General features: G+C 46.2%; 1 protein-coding gene across 1 annotated transcript in view; it reads left to right on the top strand.

Annotated features, from left to right (window-relative positions):
• Nucleotides 1-615: 615 nt before the first annotated feature.
• Gldn (gliomedin) overlaps nucleotides 616-26,499 on the top strand; it is a 51,103-nt gene continuing 25,219 nt past the window's right edge. The window contains exons 1-2 of the mRNA XM_050119496.1: nucleotides 616-1,270; nucleotides 19,761-19,812. Of these exons, the coding sequence (XP_049975453.1) occupies nucleotides 908-1,270; nucleotides 19,761-19,812 (415 nt within the window). The 5' untranslated portion in view covers nucleotides 616-907. The remainder of the gene's footprint in view (nucleotides 1,271-19,760; nucleotides 19,813-26,499) is intronic.

Here is a 26,499-nt window from a genome sequence, read left to right as displayed (position 1 = left end):
ATGCAGTGGAATCCCTGGTGCCTCAGAAGTAGGGCTCTTGCCTAGCAATTGCAAAACCCTGGCTTTGATCTCCAGTAGTGGGGTGGGGAGGTAGTGGGGGTGAGGAAACCACATCACTCCCAGATGTCTGGCATTGGCTGCTGGCTTTAGAACCAGGTCTCCAAAATGTGTTGGGTTTTTTCCTTTTTTTCCCCCGCATCACTCTGCTGCCTTCCAGGTTTGGGTCTCCTGGGAGAGTTCTTAGTCCTGAAAGCCGTCTTTGGTATAATCCTTGCTTCCTAAGCGGACCTGGGCTTTTCTGCTTCTGGCAGGTGGCCCTTTACCCTTTAAGCACCAACCATTTACCCCGTCTCTCACTTTTTTGGAAGAAATCTCTTAGGGTCTTCTGTGGCCACATAGTGGCCTTGAGAATTGGTAATGGGCAGCCTGGACCAGGGCCCAAGCAGCAGACCTCCCAAGAACAGTGACACATGCGTTTGGGCATGCTTATGATTTTCTCCGAAGAGGACTGACTGGAAGGAGAAGGGGGTGGAATCTAGAAAATTCTCAGGCTTTAAGAATTCCTGCCCTCCTCCTCAGTCTGACCCTGACTATGCCTGTCTGGGTCCTGGCAATGCCCACGGGCAGGACAGCAAGAGAAAGAGGGGAGGCCTGTTTGTTATTTGCTTGGTTGCCCCTCCTCCGCACTTGTCTCCACAGGCGGCTGCTCACCCCCTTGCTGCCTGCCTGTCCCTCTGGGCTGCTGGGGCGCCACTACAACTGTCCCCAACCCGCTTTGTCAGACGGGTCTAAAGGCAGCTTGACTCAGGGCTCTGCCAACAGCCCACGGCTTGCGCTAGGCTATAAAACCTGCCACTGACAGAGGAGGCCCAGTGCTGCCCTGCATTGGCCAGCCAAGCGTGCAGGCATGACCCGAGCCGCAGAGCGGGACCAAGGGGCTACAGGCTGGGGGTTGCGGGGAGCCCTAGTGGCCGTAGCGCTGCTGTCGGCGCTGAATGCCGCGGGCACCGTGTTTGTGCTGTGCCAGTGGCGCGAGCTGAGCGCGGCGCTGCGGGCGCTGGAGGCTCAACGCGGCCGGGAGCAGCGCGAAGACAGCGCCTTACGCGCCTTTCTGGCGGAATTGAGTCGAGCACCGGGCCGGGTCCCAGAGTCACCCCAGGACTCGGCGAGCACAGCGCGCAACAAGCGCAGCCACAGCGGAGAGCCTGCGCCACACATCCGCGCCGAGAGCCAGGATATGATGATGATGATGACCTACTCCATGGTGCCGGTAGGCAGGGGCTCGACTCGGTGGCGCCCCCGTCGGTCTGGGCAGCAGGAGGTGATGGGAACTAGGATTCCATGGCAAGGGACAAGGTCCTGGAGAGAACCCCCGGTGTAGATGTGGCTAGGGAGGTCATCCTGGCAGCTGCTTAACTCTTGAGATCAGTCGCTTCATCTTCTAGGACTGGGCAGGGCGAGTCTTCTCTTTTGACATCTTTTGAGTCTGCAGGTCAATGAAGGGCGTAGGCAGTATTAGCCTTTCCCAACTTTTGACAGAACTGGGTGTGAACTGACCCGCAGAAACAGCTCCCTATAGCAGAGTCTCAGAAAACAAAGACGTGACTTTTGTTCAACAAGGATTCCTTTGCCTGGCACAACCTAGTGGGTAGGCTTTTAGTATGGCCTGGGCTCGTCCCGGTGAAATCGCGACCAAACTGCTCACCTAGATGCTGAAAGTCGTTCCTGTCTCTCAAGCTGTCAAATGGGAGAAATTGATGTAGTGGAACATTTATTAGCCTGAGGGTACGCACTGGCAAAGCCAGGGTTCTTAACGTGGGGCCTGTGGGCAGCTTTCCACACAAAGCTCAGAAGAGAGGAAAGCCAGAGCTGCTGCCACAGACCTGTACATCCAATGAAGGTTCCAGCATTAGTCCTCTTTTATAAAATCACCTTTCTTCCCTTCCTCCCACCTTCCTTCTTTCTTTCCTCCTTCCTTCCTTCCTTCCTTCCTTCCGTCCTTCCTTCCTTCCTTCCTTCCTTCCTTCCTTCCTTTTTTCCTTGCTTCTTTCCTTCTAAAACAGTTTCAGGTAACCCAGGATGGCCTTCAACTGGCTGAGTAGCCACGGAAACCTTGGACTTCAGATCTTCCTCTGGCACCTAGCTGCCAGGACTGCAGGCATGTGCCATGGGACAGCCTTGGGCCTCTTTTGCATTTTCTTAGCATACTCTCTTCATGAGATTTAGGGGACACCATTCTAAGGGAATTACTTTTTAAAAAAAAAGGAAAACCAGTGTTTGTTCCAGTTTTTAGGTGTTTTTCTCTGGTTGATCCGAATCCAATGTTCTCTAACAGGTGCATCAAGATCCCATCCCCAACCCCCTTCCCGTTTTCCTTTCCTCTCTCGTACAGCAGCTGTGGTCTCATTGCACTTTATAATTAGAGACTTTTCAGTTGTCCCTCCACGTCCAGTGGAGCCACACTTCGGAATCCTACGTATTTGGCGCAAAGTCTCCTTAAAACGTCTGCTGTGGGGCAGAGAAGCTTTCCAATATTGTGCATGAGCCTAAATGCTTTTAAAACTACAGATACTGCACTCTTCAAATACAGAGTCTGAGGAATTCAAGCTTTCCATTTCTGGCTTCACTTTTTTTTTTCTTTTTTTACTCACGTAAACATTTAAAAATCTGTGCCTAAGCAAAAACTTTAAAAAATACAACCTCTGTGAGGTGGAGAGGACTAACTAGGGAATTCTGGAGCATTCTCTTGGCTCTCCACTCTGCATTTTAAGAGCTTTAAAAAAATTCAAAGAGAAATCCACCTGAGCACCAACACCTTATCTCTTTAATCCTGCTTTTAAGGTAGACAGGTTGGATCCAAATCGCAGCCTGCTCAGTGTCTAGAGAATGAGCTAATTCCCATGTCGGTCAGAGAGCCAGCTTCCAGCACAGGTCCCTGGCTGTGCAGCCACCTGCTGATGTTACAGACTAGCGCAGAAACTGCAGCTAGGAGCATTTTGAAGGAGGTGCAGCAAGACCAGAAGGCAACAGTATCACTGATGCGTGTTCTCCTCACGCAAGCGTCCAGGAGCCATCCCCTAAGAAACTGACACTCCGTCCTGTGTCAGGTCTCAGATCCGGCTGTGGTGCACACTAGCATATCAAAGCCAAGGCTGGCTGCCAGGTTCTCCCCGCATCCTTCAGTCCCCACCTTCCCCACTGGCATACCCAAGCCCCTACCCTGAACTCTCCAGCCTTGACCCCAGCGGCTCTTCATTGTATAATCCGGCCATTTCAGTTACCTGGCTATTTTGGTCTCCCCTCTACTCTCCTGGCCAGTTTCTTGGCCCAGGCCACCCTTCTTGGTCAGCTGCTCCTTTCCCCTCTTTCTGTGGGCCAGCTCCTCACATGACCCAGCTCAGTCTGGTCATGCCACTCTGGACTCTCCCGACTATGCCTGCCTCTTGCTATGCTCTCTCTTTTATCCACAATAAACCTCCTCCACCATGCCTAGCAGCAGCCATGGCCTTCTTTTTTTAAACTTCTTTTTCTCCTTCACCGTGCACATCAGTATCCAGGTGCCACACTCTAAGAACACCACAACCCTATGGTGCCTATAAGTTTCTGGGGAATGTCGTACAGTGCAGATTCTGATTCAGATAGTCTGAGGATGAGATTCTGCATGGCTAACAAGTGCCCATCAAAGCCAGTGCTGCAAGTCTGAAAGCCACACTTTGAGTAAGGCGATCCTAGAACACTGCAGTCAGCAGAGAAACTGGAAAACTTAGAGATGCCAGAGTCCACCCTAGGTATTATTATTCCAAGCAGATCAGTCTGAGGTGTGGCCTGGGATGGAGGGCTTGCTCACCAGCAGACGGAAGATGCTCAGCTAGCGGGGATAAGCTCATCCCGTCCCCGTCAGGCCTTGCTTTAAGCAAAGGAGCCAATTTCACTGCTGAATCCCTCCTTGTCTTTTCTTTAGTAGAACAATAAATTTCTCATCCTCACAAATTTTTTTCTTTACTCTTTTCTTAGAACAGAAAATGAACCACATAAGAAACCAATTTATTTTTTGGAAAGCCATCACTGGGCACCTCAAGTAGAAGCATTAAGAGAGAAATGTAGAGTAAATCGTGGAGGGAGGCTCATCTACCCACCCACCCCCGGGCCTTTTTCTATAGCATCAGATCTGAAATGAGTGTAAGATCCACGGGCCATCCCAGGGCCTCACTCTGAGACTCTACATCGGAGATCTAAGAACAAAGAAGCAAGCTCTATGCAGGTTAACATCAGCATTTCAAAACACCTTCCAAAATGGCCTCTTTATCCAAGATGAACTTCCCTGTGGCTTGTTTCTGTGCTTTCGGCTAAAACAAAAAGTACATCATTTGGCATGGGCATTCTGACCGGTACATTCTGGATGGTAGTTCTAAATGATTTCATTGGGGGGGGGGGGGAAGAAACCAGCAATTATTACTGAAGTGCCGGTAATTTGGCACAGACAAACATTTAAAAATTTAAAGCAAGTGAATGTTTTGGAGGAAAAGTGTTGAGTGGAAAAGGTGGCAAAGCTTGGGAGCTCAGATCTGGCCAGAAAGGGGACTAGGAATCTGGAAGCCATGGGAAGGAGGGAAGCTTTGACCTACTGTCTCCCTTCCTGCAGGGTACACTGCTGTTGTTTCTCTGCCTCACAACCTTTTGTAATCGTCTTCTCTCCTAGTAGAATCAATCTGACTCCCTCCCCTCACTCCCTCTCTCCACATCCCTCTCCACCTGCTCTTCCCTGCCTCCTCTTTCCATTTCTTACCTTTACTGATGCTCTGGGAAATAGAAAAAGTGATTTTCTTGTTAGACAGATGCCCAGACTTTTGAATGCTCTCTGGGGTGTGGCAGTGTGCTTGGTCCCAGGGCTAACTATTGCTATGGAGATATATTCTCCAGCCTTAGTGCATCACAGGTTTTCTACCCTACTTTGAATTTTTTTTTTATGAACGTTCCTTCGGATGCTCTCAATTTGGGGTCAGAAAAGATAGCAGAGCAAAGCTGCCGTGGGAATTCCTTCTACCTAAGCCTCCATTCCACCTTCTCCCCTGGACACAGCCAGCACCTCCCACCCTCCCCTTCATGTCTTCTCCTGTTTTTCATTCCGAGCCCACTGAGTCCCATGTCGACTGGTCCTGATCTTATGCAGGTAAACCCTAGCTGCAGAGAGCTCCTGAGTCAAAGGACTGGTCAGATCCAGAAGGCAGCATTCACAGAACCATTTAACGTATCAAAGAGGACTCCACGGCGGTGGGGAAGAGACAGAAATCGTTAATAAATAAATAAATAAATTAAAAAAAAAAACAAAGAGGACTCCAGAGCCAGGTTCTCCCAGCATCCCTCAGTCCCTACTTGTTACAGGGTCCTCTTTGATGGCATACCCCACCCTCTACCCTGAACTCTCTAGCACAGGGGCTGGGTGTCTTTAGCCCAGCTGCTCTTCCCTATATAATCCAGCCATTTTGGCTACAGCAGTCCTTTTATGCCCTTTTACCTTTTGGTCTGTCTCCTGGTCCTAGGCTCGTCCATTGCCCCTTCCCGTTTTTCTTCACATGCCCCCCTCCCCAGTCTGAACTCTTCCAGACTCCTCTGGCTGTGCTCTCCCTCATGTCTACAATAAACCTTTTCCTCCACACACCGGTCATGCCTTCCTTTTCTTTCTATTTTTCTTTTTTCCATTCATCTTGTGTGAGACCTAACACTTCCCATCCTTTGCCTCTTGCATTCTCCCCTTCCCTCGTCTTCCAAGTTCTCTGAGCCTTGATGAGATCGATATCTATGTCCCTTTTAGGGACACTCAAATATCACTTATTCTCAAGACTTTGAACAATTGGGAGTTTCTTCATCATCAACTGCAGAAAGAAAGTTCTCTGGGGCTAGAGAGATGGCTCAGCGGATAAAGGCACAGACTCTACTTCCAGAGGACCAAGATTCTATTCCCAGCCCCCACAGGGTAGCTCACAACTGTCTGTAACTCTGGGTCCAGGGGATCCAATGACATTTCTGGACTCTATGAGCAGGCACTATATGTACATGATACATAGACATATACACAGAAAAAAATACCTATACATATAAAATAATTTTTTATTTTTTTTTAAAAAAGAAACTTATCTGACCAGGACTGAAAGCAGTACTAAACTATGGACATGAAATGAAAACTTAGAAGGCAGTTTGACATGTGCAGTTAGCAAAACAAGCAGCAGCAGGTTAATAACCTCCCAGTCATGGGCTTCTGGCCAAGTTTACAATATTAGTCAAGAATCCCCTTTTTTGGAGCAGGCTCAAATTCAATGAGAAAGAAGTTGGTCATCCCCATGGCACTCCGGTGGGCAATCTGGCCTGGCAGGTGGATACTGAAGCTCACAGGTCTAGTGCTGGGTAAGACAACTAACTCATGTCTTCTCCCTCCAGAGTCCAGTACCTACCAGCGCTGGGAACACTAGCCAACAGATAGGAAGCTGCCAGGTCAGCTCAAAACTGATTTCTCTTGTCCTGTAATCAAGGCGTATGATATCCTCATTGATAAGGTCTTGCCATCTAGTTATGGAGGGAAACTAAGAGCAATAACAATGGCTGTGTTGTTCTGGGGCCTCCTCCACTAATAAATAGAAGATCCCATGACCAACACAGATTTTCATCTAATAACCCATGTCATGGGAAAAGCATTGTCCACCAGGCATGACACTCTTATTTAAACTCTTCTTCTTTTTTTTTTTACTATATTTTTGATTATCTTATGAAATACTGTGTTTGCACAAGACTTTTTCATACATCCTTAAATTTGGTCACCCCCACCTCAGCCATTTGTCTCCTCTTTCTCTTTTTCTTCTGTCTCTGCTTAAACAACTTACCTCCAGTTTTCTCCCACAACTGCCTCTTAAACATGTAGAGAGAAACCATTCATTTAAAAAAAAAAAGACACATTTGTTTTGTTTAGTATGTATGAGTGTCTCGTTATATGGTATCTATTTACTATGTGCATGCCTGGTACCCAGAAGGTCAGGAGAGGGCTCTAGATCCCCGAGAACTGGAATTATGGGTGGTTGTATGTTGCCACGCAAGTGCTGGGACTCAGACCTGGGTCCTCTGCACAAACAATAGGTGCTCTTAACCTAAGCCAGCTTTCCGAGCCTAGATATTTTAATATCAAAATGCAAATTGCAACTCCCCCTAAAATACAGTTTCGTCATTCGCCACGCTGGGTGATGAAAGCTTGACGCCACCCGAGCCCGGGACGCTGAGGGGAAATCGCCAGGCTCTTGCTCCGCCGCTGGAACACAGATGGTATGGCGTGGGGAGACGGCAAATCCAGAAAAACTGAGAGGGCGTCTTCCCCTTTACCCTGTAGTCTCACCCATGGGCGCTCTCTTGTGTAATACACTGTCACGCCATGCGTGATGTGTTCTTCATCACTTATTACGGAATCTGCGGTAACAAAAGGCTGTGAAGATTGTGTTCAGTTAGTCCAACTTATGTAAGTCAAGTAACTGATCCTACACCACTGGGAAGCAGTGAGAAAAAGAATGAGGATATTCTGTGTGCTTGCACTAATCCCCAGGATACAGTCACAGTGAAGAAAATAAGGTGGGGGACAGTATGTATTGTACCTAAGAAAGTAAAATAAATAGAAAAAAAACAAAATCAAAAACAGCTAAAGAGGGGAGGCATAATCTTTTCACTATGATTGTTATTATTATTATTATTATTTAGCTCATTGTTTTTGAGGTCTTAACTGGATTACTCTGGGGTGTTTTGTTTGTTTTGATTTTTTCATTTTTTTGAAACAGTTTCTCTGTGTAGCCATGACTAACCTAGAACTTTCTTTGTAGACTAGGCTGGCCTTGAACTCACAGAGATCTGCCTGTCTTTGCCTCCAAAGTACTGGGATTAAAGGAGTAGGCCACCATCACCCAGCAAAATTATACTCTTCTTAATGTGACTTAGAATGGTCCTTCTACCACAGGTGACATGGCTGCTAACCCTGAGCCTAGCAGGAGCCCTGACAACCCGGGGTTCTTAGTTCATTTTCTGCTACTATAACAAAAAAAAATGGTATCAGGCAGTTTGTAGATATCAGAAGTTAATTAGACTCATAGTTCTGAAAGCTGAGCAGTCCAAGAACATGGTACTGGACCCAGAGGACTTTCCTGATGCACATACTATGGCAGAGTACCTCAAGGCCTATACAAGTTTATCAGCTCAGCTCTCTCTCTCTCTATCTATCTATCTATCTATCTATCTATCTATCTATCTATCTCTCTCTGTGTCTCTGTCTCTCTGTCTCTGTCTCTCTGTGTCTCTGTCTCTGTCTCTCTCTCTCTCACACACACACATAATCAATGCAGTCACTGGACATGTCTCCTCATCATTTCATTTAACCCAATCCCCTCCTGAAGACCCTACACTGAAACACAAGTAACATATGGATTGAAGGTTAGGTCTCCAATACGTGACCCTGGGGAGCTCATTCACACGCGTACAGCGTATGTCCTCTCTGATGGTAGCCACACAGGAACCAGAGTCTACCCTTAGTTTTTTTCCAGAGGAAGTAAAAGCATCTGACTCAGCTTTTAAATATTGGCATCAGAGAGGAAAAAAGAAAAAAGAAAGAAATTAGTTGCTTGGCACAATTTTGACTAAACAACATTCACATTGCTTGAGGTCATTTTAGGACATCCAGCCGGGAGTGTGTAACAGTCATGGTTTTGAACAAACTGTTTTATTTAGCTCCGTTGCAGACTTGTTATATGAGAGCCTGACTCTGAACACTACGGAGTAACCACTAATATGGTTGCTGTTATAGTTGAGGTAGAAGTGATTTTTGGCATTTTGTTTGGTTTGAGTTGTATTTCTACTTATCTATTTGTGTGTGTGTGTGTGTGTGTGTGTGTGTGTGTGTGTGTGTGTGTAGGTTTTATCTGGAGGTTCCCACAGAGGTCATCAGAAGGTGTCAGACTCCCTGGAGCCTAACACTTCTCCTGTATAGCTTTCCTGAAGTTTGCTGACCCCATGCATACTGCCATCCCTGGAGAAGTGCTGGGGTTGGCAAACCCAAGCTGCTAAATCAGCATTGTTCCCTGAATGCAAGAACCACTGTGAGGGTGTGGCCACACTCTGGAGGGGGAGCCTGTGGGCTAAGCCAAGCTACTGGCTTCCCAAATCAAGAGCAGCTAAGGTTGAGCCAGAGCCTAACCACTCACTAACCCCAAATGTAAGCCCTCTTCCAATTCTGTCCTGTTCAGTTAGAGGGAATGGCAGATACCTCAAGAGCTCCTGTCCTATGGAATAGGCCCTGATAGGAGATTAGTCTCTTACAGACGGGCACAAAAAAAAAAAAAAAAAAAAAGAGTAGTTAAAATAGACAGCCACTTGCAGACCTGGGAGGCGGATTTCTGTATTCTTGTGGCATCGTGAGCTTATTTGTGCTTGGAGTTCCAGGGCACACCTGGCACTACGTGGGTGTTCGGATGTCAGAAATCGTCCTAGGTGGTGATGGTGGAGCGAGAACTTGAAATTTCATCTCTGCTAGGATCTTGTCTGGTGGGCTTGGCACTTTGAACACCCCCGAAATCTGGCTGTGTCTCAGGCAATGCTGGCATGTTGAGGAAGACAGGAGAGAGCTGACCCCTTCACTCCAGTTTAGACAATGCTTCATGAGCACCCAAGTTTGCATACACACTAAGAAAACACTTCGTGTCGGTACACTTGACTCTTATCTATCCACTAACTCCACATCTTCAGATTCAATCCACCACACATTAAAAATAATCAAGGATGTGCTCCCCCCCCCCCGCCTCAGTTGCTCTCCAGTTTATTGTGTGTCAGCATGAATGTGTATGCTTGTGTATGTATTGCATACATATATTGTATAAATGCATAAACACATCTGTGGAAGCCAGAGGAGGCTGGCAGGTACATTTCTCTGACACTCCCCACTCCCCATCCCTTTTAAGACAGGTCTCTCCCTGAACCAGAAATTTGTTGTTTTGACTAAATGGGCTAACCAGCAAGCCTCAGGGATCTTTTTACCTCCACTACCCCTGCTCCACACGATGCCAGGATTACAGGCACACTGCTACATCCAGTCTATGTGTGTATACATGCTGTATCCACACCATGCTGGGATTACAAGCACACTGCTATGTCCAGCCACACCATGCCGGGATTACAGGCACACCACTATGTCCAGCCGCACCATGCTGGGATTACAGGCACATTGCTATGTTCAGCTTTTTATAGGTGCTGAGGATACAAATCCATAGTCTCACCTTTGTTCAGCAATCACTTCACCAGCTGAACCATCTCCCCAGCTCTGGTTATTTCTTCTTTGGGACAGGTCTTCTGTAACAAAGCTGGTTTCCAATTTAACCTTGAACTTCACGATCTACCTGCTTTTGCCTCTGAAAAGCTAGTATTATAGGCATGTGTCACTTTACTTGTCTGAAAACCATTATTTCTGATTTAAATGTGTATAGATCTTTTTTTTTTTCTTGTCTCTAGTCACCTAGACATGGTCTCAAGTACGTAGAGGGTTATACACATCTTATATGCAAATTCTGTGCCACAAGAAAGGTGAGCGTCTGTGGATTTGGTGGCAGGAGGTCTGCTGTCAACACCTGTGGGACAGCTGTACAAATGGGCCCTGATCCTTTACCCATGGAAGAAATAGTGGGTCAGGACTGGACATCTGGTGACCAGAGGAGTGGCAGGAAGCCATGTGGACCTGTTCCCACAGAACTACCAAAATGAAGTTAACGAAGCCTACCTCAGGGTTGGTCTAGTCTCTTCCCAGCCAGAGAGGCAGAGGCAATAAGAGAAAGCCTGCTGAGCCCTGCCCCAGATCAGAATCATGTCTTCTGGATCACCTGTTCTCGCCTTTACCCCGCTATATCCCCGCCTTTCCTTAACCGTCGCTGTGATCAAGCTGAGATTGAATGGATTTTTGTCTTGGACTCAAACCCACATAAACCTTAAAAAATGCTCACAGATGAGCCCATCTGGAATCACACAGCGCACTAGGTCACTGGCAGAGGGTGCTGGACAGAGGAGTCTTTGTGGGCAGGGTCTCAGCCCACAGATCCTCCCAGTGACATTGTTCCAGGATCTCTCTGTGATGGACTTAGACTCCCGGCTATGACTTTAGCCCCCATGTACCTGCCCTTAATTTGAGCAATACAGCATGTTTCTTTCACTACTAGGATCCCATCCAAATTATATACCTGAATGGTCCCTGAAGTATATAGGAATGACCACAGCAGACATGGAAGTCAAATGGACTCTTGGCTGGTCATCCAGGTGGCCTTGGACATCTTTGACTTCTCCAAGACCCAGTTCCTTCATCTCGAATGCCCATCTCATGTGGTGGGTTTCTAGGAATTTTGAAACTAAGATAAGAACAGACCCTGCTGTCACAGCCAGGCCTTCAGTAAGTAGTCATTGCTGCTCTTTCTAATCCTAAAGCTCATGCCACACATGTGCAAAGCCCTATGTCCAATTCAATTCCCAGGACCACAAGCAAGTAAAAAAGAGGCACTGTCTTGGTCTGTTGAGACTCCTGTGACAGAAAAACAGAGACTGGGTCGCTTTTAAGCGACAGAAATTTACTTCTCACAGCCCCAAGCAGTGGGGAGGCTGAGGTGACACATGAAAACATACTTAGTGTCCAGTAGAACATTCCAGTTCACAGGTGACATCCTCCACAGACACAAGAAGAAGCTTTCCAAGGCCTCATTTTCTATCCCTGCTGGATGTGATGATGCACACACCTTTAACCCCATCACTTGGGAGGCAAAACACTGTGAGTTTGAGACCAGCCTGATCTACGTAGAGAACTCTAAGACAGCCAGAGCTACATAGTGGGATTCTTTCTGGGAAAAAAAAAAAACCACCCATTTTAACTTTACAGGACATTTACTGCACTCTCGATGGCTTTGCTTTTGGGTCCTCATTGCCTTCATGTCTGCTATGTCCACTGCTCTGCTCCTGCTACTTCCAAATGCTATCACATTGCTTCAACACAACAGCTGGGAGGCGGGAGATTGAAAACCAGTTATGCAATTGTGAGCCCTCTTGCTCCAAGCTCTGGGTCACTGTTTGCTCCCAAATTTCTTCAGCAATTCCAGGAGTTTGTACACTGCTGTGTTTTAATCAGCTGCTACTTTGGGAAGCTGTGTGACCTATAGACGCTTAGACTACCATCACGATATCCTAACTCTTGGTGCCAGTGGCAACAAAACAAGAGACCGGGATGTAACTAGGTGGCAGAGTGTGTGCCTAGCAGGCACAGGGCCCTGGGGTCATACTCAGCACCACCGAAAATAAACAAATAGCAAAGACAGACTTTATCAATGTGCAGGGCTTCCTGGCTCCCCACACTTCTGTATGGCACAGCATAGGCAGGGACCTCTGAAAGCCTTGTCAACTTCTACTGATTCCTATTAGTGTCGTCCAAAAAACAAAACAAAAAAATTTCTTGCCTTCCCAAGGAGAGGACAGAGCAAAAGGTACTTCTGAAAAGGAGAACAACTCCTTTGTTTGTTTGTTTGGTTTTGGTCTTTTGAGACAGGGTTTCTCTGTAGCTGTGAAGCCTGTCCTGGAACTAGCTCTTGTAGACCAGGCTGGCCTCAAACTCACAGAGATCCATCTGCCTCTGATGGGATTAAGGGCATGTGCCACCCCTGCCCAGTGAGAACAACTTCTTTACTGGGGGTTTTGTGTACCCCAGGATATGTTGGTTGCAAAGGTGGGAGTCACTAAAACAAGCCATCAAAAGAATGCACTTACATGGCTTTAAAAAATTTTTTTAAGTCTAAAACATATTTTCCTTCTCCATTCTCCATGCCCTATTCTCCCTCCCCCTCCGCCCCACCACCATCAAAAAAGAATCCTTGGCTGAATCTAGCTGACATTCAAGTTTAATTTACATGCATTTTATCGGCGGACCAAAGGTCACGTTGTGTGAAACAAGCTGGAGCTTTTAGGTTGTAATTCTTCCACAAAAAGAGCAATTTCTTTTCAAGCTCATTAGTTGCTTTTATGTAGATCTTTGAGTTTTAACAGCTCTCTCTGTCTTAAATAGATATAATTTGCTTCTAGTTTAACTAAAGTTCAGGACACAATTTTCTTTACTGAAAGGCAGAGTTAAAACAAAAAGACCAGCTGAAGAACATTCAAGATGCAATTTGTGAAGTTTGTTCTGAATGTAATACAGTAACCTGTTCATTTGCCACTCAGAAAGTTTCCTGTGTTTTGTCAAACTGTTGAGAAGTTTGGGAGCTCTTCCTTGGCTCTAGCGAAGAACTGTAGAGGACTGGGAGCGAGCTATGGAGAACTGTGTCCCGCGTACAACGTTGAGCAGGGCTACAAAACACTTGTGGAGCTTGCTTGCTTGTTGGTCTGTTTTCAGTAACTCAGCAGGTGGTGGGTACAGTCTAGAATCTTACTAACGAGAATAAGGAAAAAAAATACCTTCTCCCTTTTGAAGACATCGGTATCAAAATCTCTGAATGAGAAAATCTTTGAAAGGAAATCTTTTAGTCATGTGATGGGGATGGGGACCAGCAGGGAGAGAGGTGCTCGGAGCCAGAACAATCACTAGAGTGTGCGGAGCCCTGGATTTAGTCCCTAGTACTGAAGACATCACGGCTGCAATGAAAGGGCCATTTTACCAGCCTGGGCAAGCAAGGAGGGTGATGTTCTTTAAGTAAATACATTTCTGTCTTATATTGTTTTTCTTAACAGTTCCTTTTTCTTCATTTTACAAAACTGCTCTGAGTAAGAATTCTAGGTTGAAATCTGTGTGGGGCATGTGTGTATGTGTGCACGCACACACACGTGTACGGGGTGGGGGTATAGCTTGGTGGTGGAGGACTTGGATTCCGTCCCCAGTACAGCAGCAACAACAACAATAACAACAAAATAAAAAACAAAACGGAGCATAGGAAAACGGTTTTCTTTTGGTCCTCTAGTGAGGTGACCCCCCCACACACACACTGGATGCTCACTTGCGTTTTCTGATGAGAAATCATCTTTAGCTTGCTCCTCCATATGAAACGTGTCCTTTCCCTTCATCTTGCTTAAGAGTTCATCGCCTGTTTTAAGGAATTTATTTATTTATTTATTATGACTCACCTTGGTGTTCTCGTGATTTTTGTATTTGGTGTTTATTAATCATGTTGGATGTACAAATTTATAGTTTATGTTCATTTTGGAACTTTTTGCCATTTCTACTCAAATACTTTTTCTTATTTCCATGCCGGAGAAGGCCCCCAGTTACTGAGCTTCTTGATGTCTCACGGTCAAGGACCCTCTAGGGTTTTTAGGTGTGGGGAGAGATTGTGTCCTCCTAGAATTTAGGCTTGAACCGGGCCTTGCCCACACCGGCAAATGTTCTGCCACTGAGATTTTGAACACACGGAATGCAATTAAAATAACTGCTTTATCTTCTTCCTATACTAGCTCCCTTTCACTGTTACTTCCGGTTAGAGAAGTCTTAGTTCAGAGGCAGCGTCTAACAGCTTCCGAGTTCTCCTGCTTCTGAGCACTCAAGCTGGCGTGCTGGCATGGCACCTGGAGGCTGAGACAGGACAATTGCTAATTCAAGACCAACCCCGGGCACTAGACCAAGACCCTGCCATTCATAAAGAAATAATATACTCAATTTTCATTAAAAAAAAAAAAAAACATGCTTTTGAGTGTGACTGTCTGAGCCCCAGTAATACCAGTGCCCCTGCCAGGAAGGAAAACATGGTGTAAGGGGATGAGGAACGTGTTCCTTCCCCAGCTGAGCAAGTATTTCCTGAGTTCCTAGTATAACACGCTGCTATTCCCATCCTGGTCGTGGGGACACCATGGATTGGACAAGCAATCCCTACCAGTGAGGAACTAAGTAAGCTAAGAGCTCTCTACAGCAACATCATTAGTTCAGAAGGAGAAGGATTCGTCTGGGCCCTTGAGGATCCCAAGCAGAAAGAATGACAAGAGCAGCTGATCCCCCCCACCACCACCCTCGGGCTTGCAGAAGATGGCGAGGAGAGGCTTCCTTGAGCTGACAAATGTCTAGTGCCTGGGTCCCATGATGTCCTTACAGGGCTAGGATTTGGCACCAGCCGGGACCCAGACCCCAGAGTTGCTCTGTTGAGCCTCAGGCCAGCTCCATCAGACCAAATTAGAATTAATATACATATGAAATGAGCTTATTGTGAATATGAACAACAGTTGACAAGCTAAGAGATGTTATACCCCCAAAACTGCACCAAGTCTCAATTGTACAGCAGTTCTACCATAGTCTTGAAACATAAAAAAAGTATTCTGACTTTTTTAGTGTCTATCCGTCTATCTCTCTCTATCTCTGTCTCGTGTGTGTGTGTGTGTGTGTGTGTGTGTGTGTGTGTGTGTGTGTGTGTGTGTGTTTTCCCCCTATGCTGTCCTGGAACTCACCTTGCAATCTTTTAACCTCCACCCCCACATGCTGGGATTACAGGTGTGTACCACCACACACAGCCACGAATTCTCTTTGAAAGCCAGGAGCTCTGGAAGCTGGTTTATCTATAATTGCTTTCAACTGCTTTGTTTAATTTCATCATCTGCTGCTGCCAAGGACAGAGTGCTTGGTATTTATGTTTAAAGTTAGGTTGCAGGGGGAGACTTAAGTCTCAGTTAGGCGGCTGCAGGTGCTTGGCCTTGCATGTCTTTAAATTTGTTTTTTTTTTTTTTTTTCTTAATTTTGTTTTGTTTTTAACAAAGGCAAGCTGCATGTTCCCATTAGAATTGCAAACTTTCTTCACACAGTGGCCATGTGGAGGAGCTTGCCTTTCTTGGCTGCGTCCAGAGTTCTAGGTAGTCTTTCAACATCTGTGGTCTGAGCCTCCAGTAGGAAACACTGAGTGCACACAGCCTTTTGTCTCCTGCCCCAGAATCTGAGTTAACTGCAGGCTAAGTATTCAAAAGCTGGGAGCTTTTCTAGTAGGGTCATTTACTGCTTATAGCATTTACACAATTAAGGACACTTATAAAGAGTGTTCATTGTCTAAGAAGCATAGGACTAAATTATGTTTATTGGCTTTTTATTTTGGGAATTGAAACGGAATGCAACATCGTGCAGGCTGTTGGGATTAGGAGCCTGCTCCAGTCTGGTTCTGTACAGTTCTGGGGATGGAAGCCAGGGCTCCCGCACGGTGGGCAAGCACTCCACAAGCTGAGCTAATCTCCAGCCCCTCCACTGGCATTTAAACAATATTCCACTGAGCGAACAGAAGGCATGCATGGGAAGACTTCAGAGATACCCTGATAGGGCCCATTGTTGTGGAGCATGACTTGGGCTATTCTTTGCTTTTCTTACTTAATAGTATCCCAAAGCCCCTTTTCCAGAAAATACAGTCCGATCCAATGCATTGTTTTTTTAATATAGCAGGTCTCGTATTGATGACCTGTTTTATTAAGGTCGTTTATTGCCTCGTTTTACTACAAAACCATGTTGCAATGAGTGTTCCAATTCAGAAATCCTTGTATGCTTTCCTGCCGGGAGCGCTGCCAAGATAAAACAAAAGCCTGGTAAGGCCACAGGAGCGGAGCGGCTGGGCGGGTCCCTTCTCCTGGGAGCTAGGGAAAGTCTGACAGAGCCTTCGGTGGGGCCAACCAAAAGTTTTGGTAAGACAGTTTGGCCCAGAGTGAGTGTGGCAGTGACAGGCAGGGGGACCGGGACGGACTGCCTAACACCCCCAGGATAGTAGCTTCAAAGACCACTTCCATTTCAAAACCCTCAAGTCCCAAATCAAAATCCAAGAAGCTCTCCTTGCCAATGTGACTCTTTCATTTGACTGTCTAGGTTTTGTGACTTTGGGTTCTTAATTCTTAAATCTTCATCCAAATTCATAATCATTGCGATGGGAGGAGGAATCACTTCTGAATTTATAACCGCACATTTTTACGAAGAATGTGTCACTTAAAAACAATCTTTTATGGTGCCTAAGTTTATTAAAGACTATTTCTGAGAAGATTGGGATAATTTCCTATAAAACATGCAAATTGACACTCAGCCTATAAATGAAGCTCACAGGTCAGGAAATGAAAATGCCCTCCCACCGTCTCTAGCTGTGCCTGTCCCAGGCCCTTAATGAACATCAGGAAGAAAGGCTCATTTTCCCTATTGATGCTCCTGTCCTTGCAAACCACGCCTGCCGCTCTGATCCCCCAGGCAACAAATGAATCATTGTGAAGTCTTTTTTGGCCCTCTCAATGGGCAATTACATATTTTTTAAAGACAATAAATTTTGTCCCGGTGCAGCTGATTACATTCATTTATGAAAATAACTAAAATAAAGTGAATCCACCTTTTTTCTTTGGTCTGGTCATGTTAAGATAATTATCAAAGCCATCATAGAGTACAGTGGGCCTGGAGTTGAGCCTCATTCTCCCCCTCCCCCAGCAGGCTGTGTGCCCTTGAGTAGACAGTGGCACCATTGGAAACAAACATGGCCCAAGATGCTTCTGTTCAGAGAGCTGTTGGGGGGAAGAGGTACCTGAGACATTTACAAGGTATTGGTTAGTTTCCAGACCTTAACCTATGGTGAAACATGTCATCCACACAGATGCACACTCGTACACACATACACACACACACACACACCACCACCACCACCACCACCACCACCACCATCCACAGGAGATTCATTCTAGGACCCTTCTTAGATATCAAATTCCTAAGGTACTCAAATTCCTTATATGAAATTGTGTAGTGTTTTAATTTAAGTTGTGCACATCTTCTTGTCTGCTTTAAATCACCTTTCGGTTGCTTATAATGCCCAATATGGAACAAGTGCTGTGCATGGTTGTGGTGAGATGCTCGGAGAATGACAAAGGAAGTTGGCACACGCTCAGTACAAATGTGATTCTTTTCAGTTAGCAGTTGGTTAATTTTATGGGTGTAGAATCTCGGATAAAGAAGACCCACTACTTGTATGTCTTGCATTGTTCACTCTTTCTACATGTGTGATGTGCATTTGATAGCTCACAAACCTCTATCCTCAGCAGTTGTTGGCACAAAACAATTCAGCCTGAGTCTTCCTCTGGCTCCCCTAACGAACAAACCCATCCAACACTAGAAACTAAATCACCTTTTCTTCAAGTCAGAACATGATCCTTTTTGTTATTTTGCTTTTCGAGACAGTGTTTCTTTGTGTAGGCTTGCCTGTCCTAGAATTTACTCTGTAAACCAGGCTGGCCTTAAACTCAAAGAGATCTGTCTACTTCTGCCTCCCAAGTGCTGGGATTAAAGGAGTTTGCCACCACCGCCCAGTTAATGTGATCTTTATATTTTTTTCAAGTTTTTTTTAAACTTTCAGTTATGTGTATCTGTGTGTGTCTGTGTGCATATGCGCACCTGAGTCCAGATGCCTGAAGAGCCAAACGAGGATTTTGGTTGCCCTGGAGCTGGACCGCAGGCAGTTGTAAGCCACTGGGGCATGGGTGTGGGGAACTGAACTCCAGCCTTTGGAAGAACAGCAAATGCTCTTAACCACTGAGCCTTCTCTCCAACCAAAAACATCTTTTTAAAAAAGTCATTTAAATGAAAGAACAACCAGGAAAAATTAAATGACATTTGGAACTTAATGCAGTTTCTTCTACCCTGGTCTTCCAACTCCATCTCTTTGGAGTTTTTTTGTTGTTGTTGTTGTTCTGTGTCCAGACACACTTTTGAAGGATAAAAGGAGCGTGTCTTAAACTTGCCAGCGGAGACTTACACTAAAGCTTTTGTTTGTGCTCCACTCTTTCCGCAAACAAAAGGATGCTCTAACAGCATCCAGTCCTGGGCATTTTATCATTTCCCTCCCAGTAGATCAACTATGGGTCTGAGATCATCAGCCTTGGTTCTGGGGAGCAGCGCAGAAAATTAGAGATGAGACAGGCAGACACACATCTCATCCCTTGGGACAGTGACTGTGACACGGTAGGCAGTTGTTTTGTTAGTCCCGAGTGTCCAGTGGTCTGAAGAACACAGCCAGCTGGGAGTATTTTCCATGTGCCAGGGACTAAATTGGCTCAGCCCTCACAATGGGTCCTTTTGTGGGTTACCAGCTTGTTGAAAGGCTAAACACCTCCTCCGTGCTTACTGACCTGGTCACTGAGTACTTGCTCCTGACCACTACGTCCTCATAGCAAGCCTTTTAGATACTGGAGTCTGCTCGTTGCCATGGTGAGGACAGGTTGAAGGGAATCAAGGGGGTTCTCTAGATAAGCACTCGTATCAAAGATACACAGGTCTTTTTTTAAAAAAATAATTTATTTGTATTTTTTGTACATTGGTGTTTTGCCTGCATGTATGTCCGTGTGAGGGTGTCAGGTCTCCTGGAACAGGAGTTACAGACAGTTGTGAGCTGCCATGTGGGTGCTGTGAATTGACCTGCATCCTCTGGAAGAGCAGCTCTTGATCCCTGAGCTATCTCTCCAGCCCCTGCACATATATTCTTAGATGCATAAATATATCCTTCTCGGTCTGTATAATGTGACTTGTGTATATGTTTTTAGGGCTGACGATTTGGAGTTGGTGTGCTCTTCCCTGGGGGAGACTATTTCCTCTGCTCTTGGCATTCCTTAGTGAATTGTTTTCCTCACACAATCGCATTTTGGTCTGGAGTTGCTTGGTGGGTTCTTCTAGCTGCTGTCTGCTTGTCTGAGTAGAAGACAACACCCCAGCCCACTGCCTACGGCTTGCCATTAATCATCTTCTCTCTTCTCAGATCCGAGTGATGGTGGACCTGTGTAACAGCACCAAGGGCATCTGCCTTACAGGTAGGTCCGTGCTGCTCACCAGAGAGCTGCGTGTAGCAATGCTGGGGGCTGCTAGCCAAAGAGCCAGGGGCAGAAAGCACACCTAGGGGTACTTTGCTACAAAAATGCGTCTTCTTTCTTTCAACAGATGTTTTTAATGGGAATAAAACCAGTTGTAATATGATTATGACAGTATTATTTTCTGGTATTGTCACAGAAATGTGGCCATGGAAAATAACTAGGGCTTGAGTAATCAGAAATGTGTGTGACCCTAAACTAGGGCCGAGGATGTTTTCTTCATTCCCACTAGTCTTAAAGTGGAAAATAAAGGGGGGGGGATGTCTTCCATGATAGAGTTCTCTTCTGTGAGAAGGACCATGCGTGTCAGATGTAATTCTCCCTATACTAGAGGTGCAGCATGGACAGACAGCTCTGGGGGAATTTGCTGAGCAGTCATGAAGTTTTCTGTTTTGAATTCATTATCCTTGTGTCTGTGTATGACGTGGAAGAGGGGCATGTGTGTACCATGACACATGTTGGTGGTCAGAGGACAACTATATAGAGTCGGTTCTCTCCTGCCTTTATGTGGGTCCTAAGGCTCAGACAAAGAGCCTCAGACTTGCCGAGCAGTGTGCTCTGTCTGCTGAACCACTTTCACGCAGCTCTTCTTGTGCTACGTTTCCTGTGCTAGGTGGGCTGAGAGGCTGGCCATCTGCCTTATTCCCGCTCCTCAATAGCTCGGGACACCTGGAAAAGGACAAGCCGGGAGGTGTACCAAATCTTGAGTCAAGGAATGGCTAATGGAAGGATGGCTGTATATTTTGCTTTTGGGGTTTTGGGGGCATGAGAGGGGTGTTGATTGAGTTTGTTGATCTTTAAGATAGGATCATGCTTTGTAGACCAGTCTCCTCTCAAACACGTGACAAAGTTCCTTTCCCAGCCTCCCGGGTACTGGGGTTACAGATATATATATATATATATATATATGCCTGGTAATGGTGTGGTGGGTTTTTTTTAGCTCTACATTTTTCTATGCTCTCCTCCCTGCCTCTTCCCCTCCCCTTCAACCCTCTCCCAAGGTCCGCATGCTCCCAATTTACTTATGAGATCTTGTCTTTTTCTACTTCCCATGTAGATTAGATCCATGTAAGTCTCTCTTAGTGTCCTCATTGTTGTATAGGTTCTCTGGGACTGTGATTTGTGGGCTGGTTTTCTTTGATTTATGTTTAAAAACCACTTATGAGTGAGTACATGTGATAATTGTCTTTCTGTGTCTGGGTTACCTCACTCAATATGATGTTTTCTAGATCCAACCCTTTGCCCGCAAATTTCAAGATGTCATTACTTTTTTTTTTCTGCTGTTTAGTACTCCATTGTGTAAATGTACCACATTTTCCTTATCCATTCTTGGTTGTAGGGCATTTAGGTTGTTTCTAGGGTTGGCTATGACAAACAAAGCTGCTATGAACATAGTTGAGCACATGTCCTTGTGGTACAATTGAGCATCCTTTGGTATTGCTGGGTCTTGAGGAAGGTTGTTTCCCAATTTTCTGAGAAATGATGTGGTTTTCTGTATGTGGGCCTGACAGAAGCCGGCCTCTGACCTTACTGGCAGGTTCTGTGACAGCAAGGTCAAAGGAGAACCGGGTTCAGAGCAACCATCCTCACTGTTCCCTAAGCCAGGTGACTCCCTGACCTGTCCTAGAGGGCCTGAATCTAGATAGTCCATTCCCTGCCTCTCCAGGGAAGGGTGACATTCTGAGGAGAAAGGAAATTATGTTTCCATTAAAGCAGCACAAATGGAGTGAGCAAGCGTGCCCGTGGACTCTGCCTGTGACACGAGCTGAGGTTTATTGCTAGGATGCTGAGGTTGCGTCCCTGCTTCAGCATCTCGCAGGCAAGGAGGTCCTGAGCAATCAATACCTGGATGTCAGGAACCCGGCCAGTTTCTGCAGCATTTCCCTCAGTTTCTCTCCTCACTTGGGAGTTAGTTTGTCAAAAGGATGAACTTGTGGCTTCCATGAGTGAGTAAACAAAAGGGGGGGGGCTCCATTCCAAGGCTAACTCTTGCTCCCTTGTTCTGGCCTCAGAGAGACAAGCTATAATCTTGTGGCTTCTTGAGAAATGCTAATTGGATTGCGTAAGTGGCATTTGACCCTCACAGACAATGAAATATCTTCAGAAAGCCCGGCGCTCTGTCCAGACACTCTGAGTGGTGTACGCGCCTCCCTTCGCTCCGTGGGCGCCCCGCTTCAGCGCTCCCGCGTGTCATATAACGAATGCTACAGAAATGCTCAGATGGATGGAGTGACGGGCATAAAAGCCTGTTGAGAGGCGCGGAAAAAGCCTCTTTCTGATTTTTATAGGGACCTGAGAGCTAGGCTCCCAGTGAATGCGCAGGATGGAGCTATTGAGACCACTTAGAGGGGAGCGGCAGGCGGTGGGGTGGGAGTGGTGGATGGCTCGAGGAGCTAATTCTTTCTCACCTCAGCACACACTTTCTTTCCAAAGCCAGCACTTTCCTCCTTCATGTCGGCTTGAAATTGGATCTCTTTTCGCACAGAAGCTCTTCAGCTGGAAACTTAAGTAGAGAAGTGTGAGTTGCTAAGGCAAGTGGGTGCTTCGTGATGGACCATCCTGTCTCCATTGGGGGCGGGGACAGAAGGGGAACAACAGGATCCAGGACTGAACTGGGCAACTTTGGTAGCAGGCAGAGAGTCCCGGTCCACAGACTAGCGTGGATTCTGGGCAGGAGAGTGATCTAGGCAGAACTGGCTGTGGGTCCCAGAGAAAGGCCTAGATTCATCTTGTAAAACACTTTTTTAAAAAGAATATGAGCCAGGCGGTGGTGGCACACGCCTTTAATCCCAGCACTCGGGAGGCAGAGGCAGGCGGATCTCTGTGAGTTCGAGACCAGCCTGGTCTACAGAGCTAGTTCCAGGACAGGCTCCAAAGCCACAGAGAAACCCTGTCTCGAAAAACCAAAAAAAAAAAAAAAAAAGAATATGAAAGTTAAGGAGCCGTTCCATGAGTGGAAAAGCTGAGCCCCAGGGAGCCCTTGCTGGGGAGGGGAGAGTCAGGGCTACAGACACCATCCCCTCCACCCACACACAGATTTCCTCAAGTCTGTGGAGCTGTCACCCCTCAGTTCCCTCTAAAACAGCAGACCTGGGCCTTACCATCTGAGGTGTTTCTGGTGAGTGGGAGGCCTGGTTTCTTCTACATCAGGCTCTGGGAAAAGTGTAGGAACCTCCTCTGTGGTCATGCTACGCTCCTTGCTGCCTCAGGTCAGAACAGGGAGATCGCTGGAGGGGAGTTCAGACCCTCAAGACCAGTTCTCTCCTCTCAATTTGAAATGGCCATTGTGGCTGGGGCCAGGTAGTACAGAAGCCTGCAGCATTAGCCTTGACCAGTACCCGATCCTGCGTCTACACTTCCTCCTTATTGCTTCCCCCTACCATAAAGCCCATATGTCTTCCTCCGTTAAGATTCTTGTGTGTCTATTGGTGGAAACCCACCGCTTGAGAAATAACACCAGTATGGCATTGCTGAATCTCTATGCAGCTAGAGGTATCTGCTTTCCAGTACAGGTTAGGTCATGCTTTGGTTAACAGACAGTAAAACCTCAATGACTTAAAACACACCCCAAGTTTTCACATCACAAAGCCCAGCGATGCTTGGATGACCACCTAGGACCCCGAGCACCATGCTGCAGCTACCTCGACCCTCGTCATCTCAGCGCATCCCGGAGACCCAAGAGGGGGGGTACCTGGATGGTTCTGAGGTCTTCGGGGCCAAGCTAGATGTGCTTGGTGAACATCCCACATTCATGGGGACCCTTTTAAGGGTGTGCTGATGGTAACTTAAATCCTTTTCTAGAAAGCTCTCACCATATGGTAGGGGACTATGACCATTCACCAGGAGTGCTTGGTGACCAGAATGAATCAAGCACCCAGATATTTGATTTTAAGAAGCATGGTGGGCGAGTCTCTGAATTCAAACAGAACAGTAGCCAGGGTGTCAGTGGACGTGGAGAACGCCCGTAGAAACCCTCCATTAGAAGCCGGAGAAGAGCTAACGATCCTAAACGCCTAGCACCAGGACCCTTCCCTGAAAGCTCATCCCTGACGTGATTGTCAGGTTCTCCTGGAAGTTGCTGACTCCCATTTGACATGCATGCAGCTTACAGAGTGTCCTCCCGTTATCCTAGGCCTCCATTCTGTAGAGAAACTGTGGGCCCAATGTCAGCCTTCAGCCCTTTCCAGTGTGGGTGTGCAAGCGCCATCTGCTGGTAAAATCTCAATACTGAGCGACTCAGGCCTTGTCAGCAAACCACAGCATACTTGAAAATCAATCTTTTAATCAATCTTTTTTTTTTTTTTTTTTTTTTTTTGAAACAGCATCTCTTTGTAACCCTGGCTTTTTTGGAACTTGTTATGTAGACCAGGCTGGACTAGAACTCACAGAGACACGCCTGCCTCTGCCTCTGAGTGTTAGGATTAAAGATGTGAGCTACAAAATAAATTCCTTTTTTTCTACAATATGTTCTGATGATGGTTTCCCATCTCTCATATCCTCCCAGATCTTCCCCACTTCCCTATCCACCCAACTGTAACTCCATGTCTTCTTTCTCTGTCTCTTTATTTAGAAAACAAACAGGAAAAAAAAAAAAACAGAATTTAAAAAAGAAAACAAAAGCACAAAAAATACACACACACACCAAAACACATAAAAGAACTTAAAACTAAAAACCACGATATAAATCAAAAAGCTAATAAGATTTTTTAAACGCCTACACAAAGCTTTATGAGACATCAACATCAGCAGCAACAACAATCCCCCCCCCCCTATTCATTTTGATACCTTCTAATCTTGGGCATGGGGCCTACCATTAATGTGGCTTGTCCATTGGAGAAAACTAATTTTTCTTTTGTAATGTGTTGTCAGTGGGAGCCAGCTTCTTGGTTATGAGGTAGAAGCCTGGGTCCACTTCACACCCTCAGCACTGGTACCCTGTCTGGCCTGGTACCTATGTGGGCCCTGTGCATGCTGCCACAGTCTCTGTGAGGCCATGGCGTACAGTCCTGTTGTGTCTGGAAGACACTCTTTCCTTGGACTCACACAGCCCCTTTTTCTGTCTCCTCTTCCACATAGTTCCTGACATCCCACTAATAATGGACTTTGCCAAGGTCTTCACTCTCTGCACACTGTCCAGCTGCGGGTCTCTGTATTTGTTCCCATCTACTGCAGGAGGAAGCTTCTCTGATGAGGACCGAGCAAGGCTCTGGTCTATGATGGAAATAGCAGAATGTTGCTGGGAGTCATTTTATGGCTGAGTTTCTTTAGCAGAACTGTGTTTGGTTTTCTCCTAGCGGAGCAACTGTCTTTATAGTAGGATGCAGAGTCCTTTGGGTAGATTTGAAAGAGCTGGATCTTGAGGTAAACCAATTCCCAGTCTCCACACCAACTTCCACAGTGGCTGTACAAGTTTGCACTCCTACCAGCAATGACCAGGATCTCCCCACCTGCATGAGCTGTCGTTGGTTTCAGTGATCTTGGCCACTCTGACAGGTGTCAGATGAAATCTCAAAGTGGTTTTGATTTGCATGTCCCTGGTGACTATGGATGCTGAACATTAAATATTTCTCAACCATTTGTGTCTCATCTTCTGAGTTCTCACTGTCGCCGTGGCTTTCTCCAAACGACAGTGTCCTTTGCCAATACGGGAGCTTTTTGGTTTCATAAGGTCTCACTTGTTACATGTTATTCTTAGTGCCTGTGTTATCGGTGGGTGTCCTGGTCAGAAAGTCTTTTCCTGTGCCAATGAGTTCAAAACTATCCCCCGTTTTCTCTTCTGTCAGATTCAGTGTATCTGGCCTTATACTGAGGTCCTTGATCCAGTTGGAGATGAGTTTTGTGCAGGGTAATAGATAAAGATCTCTTTGTATTCTTCTAACACACAGCCCAATCTGACCTGCGTTATTTACTGAAGAGACTTCCCGTTTTGTTTTGTTTTGTTTTTTTTCCCAGTGTGTGTTTCTGGCTTCTTTGTAAAATATCAGGTTGCCATAGGCATGTGGGTTTCTGTCTGGGCCTTCAATTCAAGTCTGCTGATTGATGTGTCTGTTCTCATGCGAATATCATGCTATATTATTATAGCTCTGCAGTACAACTTGAAATCCAGAATATGGATCCCTCTACCACGTCTTTGACAATTCAGGATTGTTTTAGCTGTCCTGTTTGGGTTTTTCTGTGTGTTTCCATATGAAGCTCTGTGAGGAATTGTGTTGGAACTTTGAAGGGGGTTGCACTGAGTCTGTAGACTGCCTTGGGTAGGATGCCCATTTTTACTATATTAATCCTATATTAACTATCCATGAGCATGGGAGACAGTCCCATCTTCTGATATCATCTTCAATTCCTTAAAGTTTTTATTTTACAAGTCTTTTACTTCCTCAAAAAAGTTCTGAGGAATCTCAAGGTCCAAATCAGGAGCAGAAGGAGAGAGAGCACGAGCAAGGAACTCAGGACTGCGAGGGGTGTACCCACACACTGAGACAATGGGGATGTTCTATCGGGAACTCACCAAGGCCAGCTGGCCTGGGTCTGAAAAAGCCTGGGTTAAAACCGGACTCGCTGAACATAGCGGACAATGAGGACTACTGAGACCTCAAGAACAATGGCAATGGGTTTTTGATCCTACTGCAC

Source organism: Alexandromys fortis, unplaced genomic scaffold (genome assembly GCF_014885135.2).
Source record: "Alexandromys fortis isolate MF-2015 unplaced genomic scaffold, M_Fortis_MF-2015_v1.1 scaffold_167, whole genome shotgun sequence".
NCBI classification, from domain to species: domain Eukaryota; kingdom Metazoa; phylum Chordata; class Mammalia; order Rodentia; family Cricetidae; genus Alexandromys; species Alexandromys fortis.
This window is presented reverse-complemented; position numbering and strand designations above follow the sequence as displayed.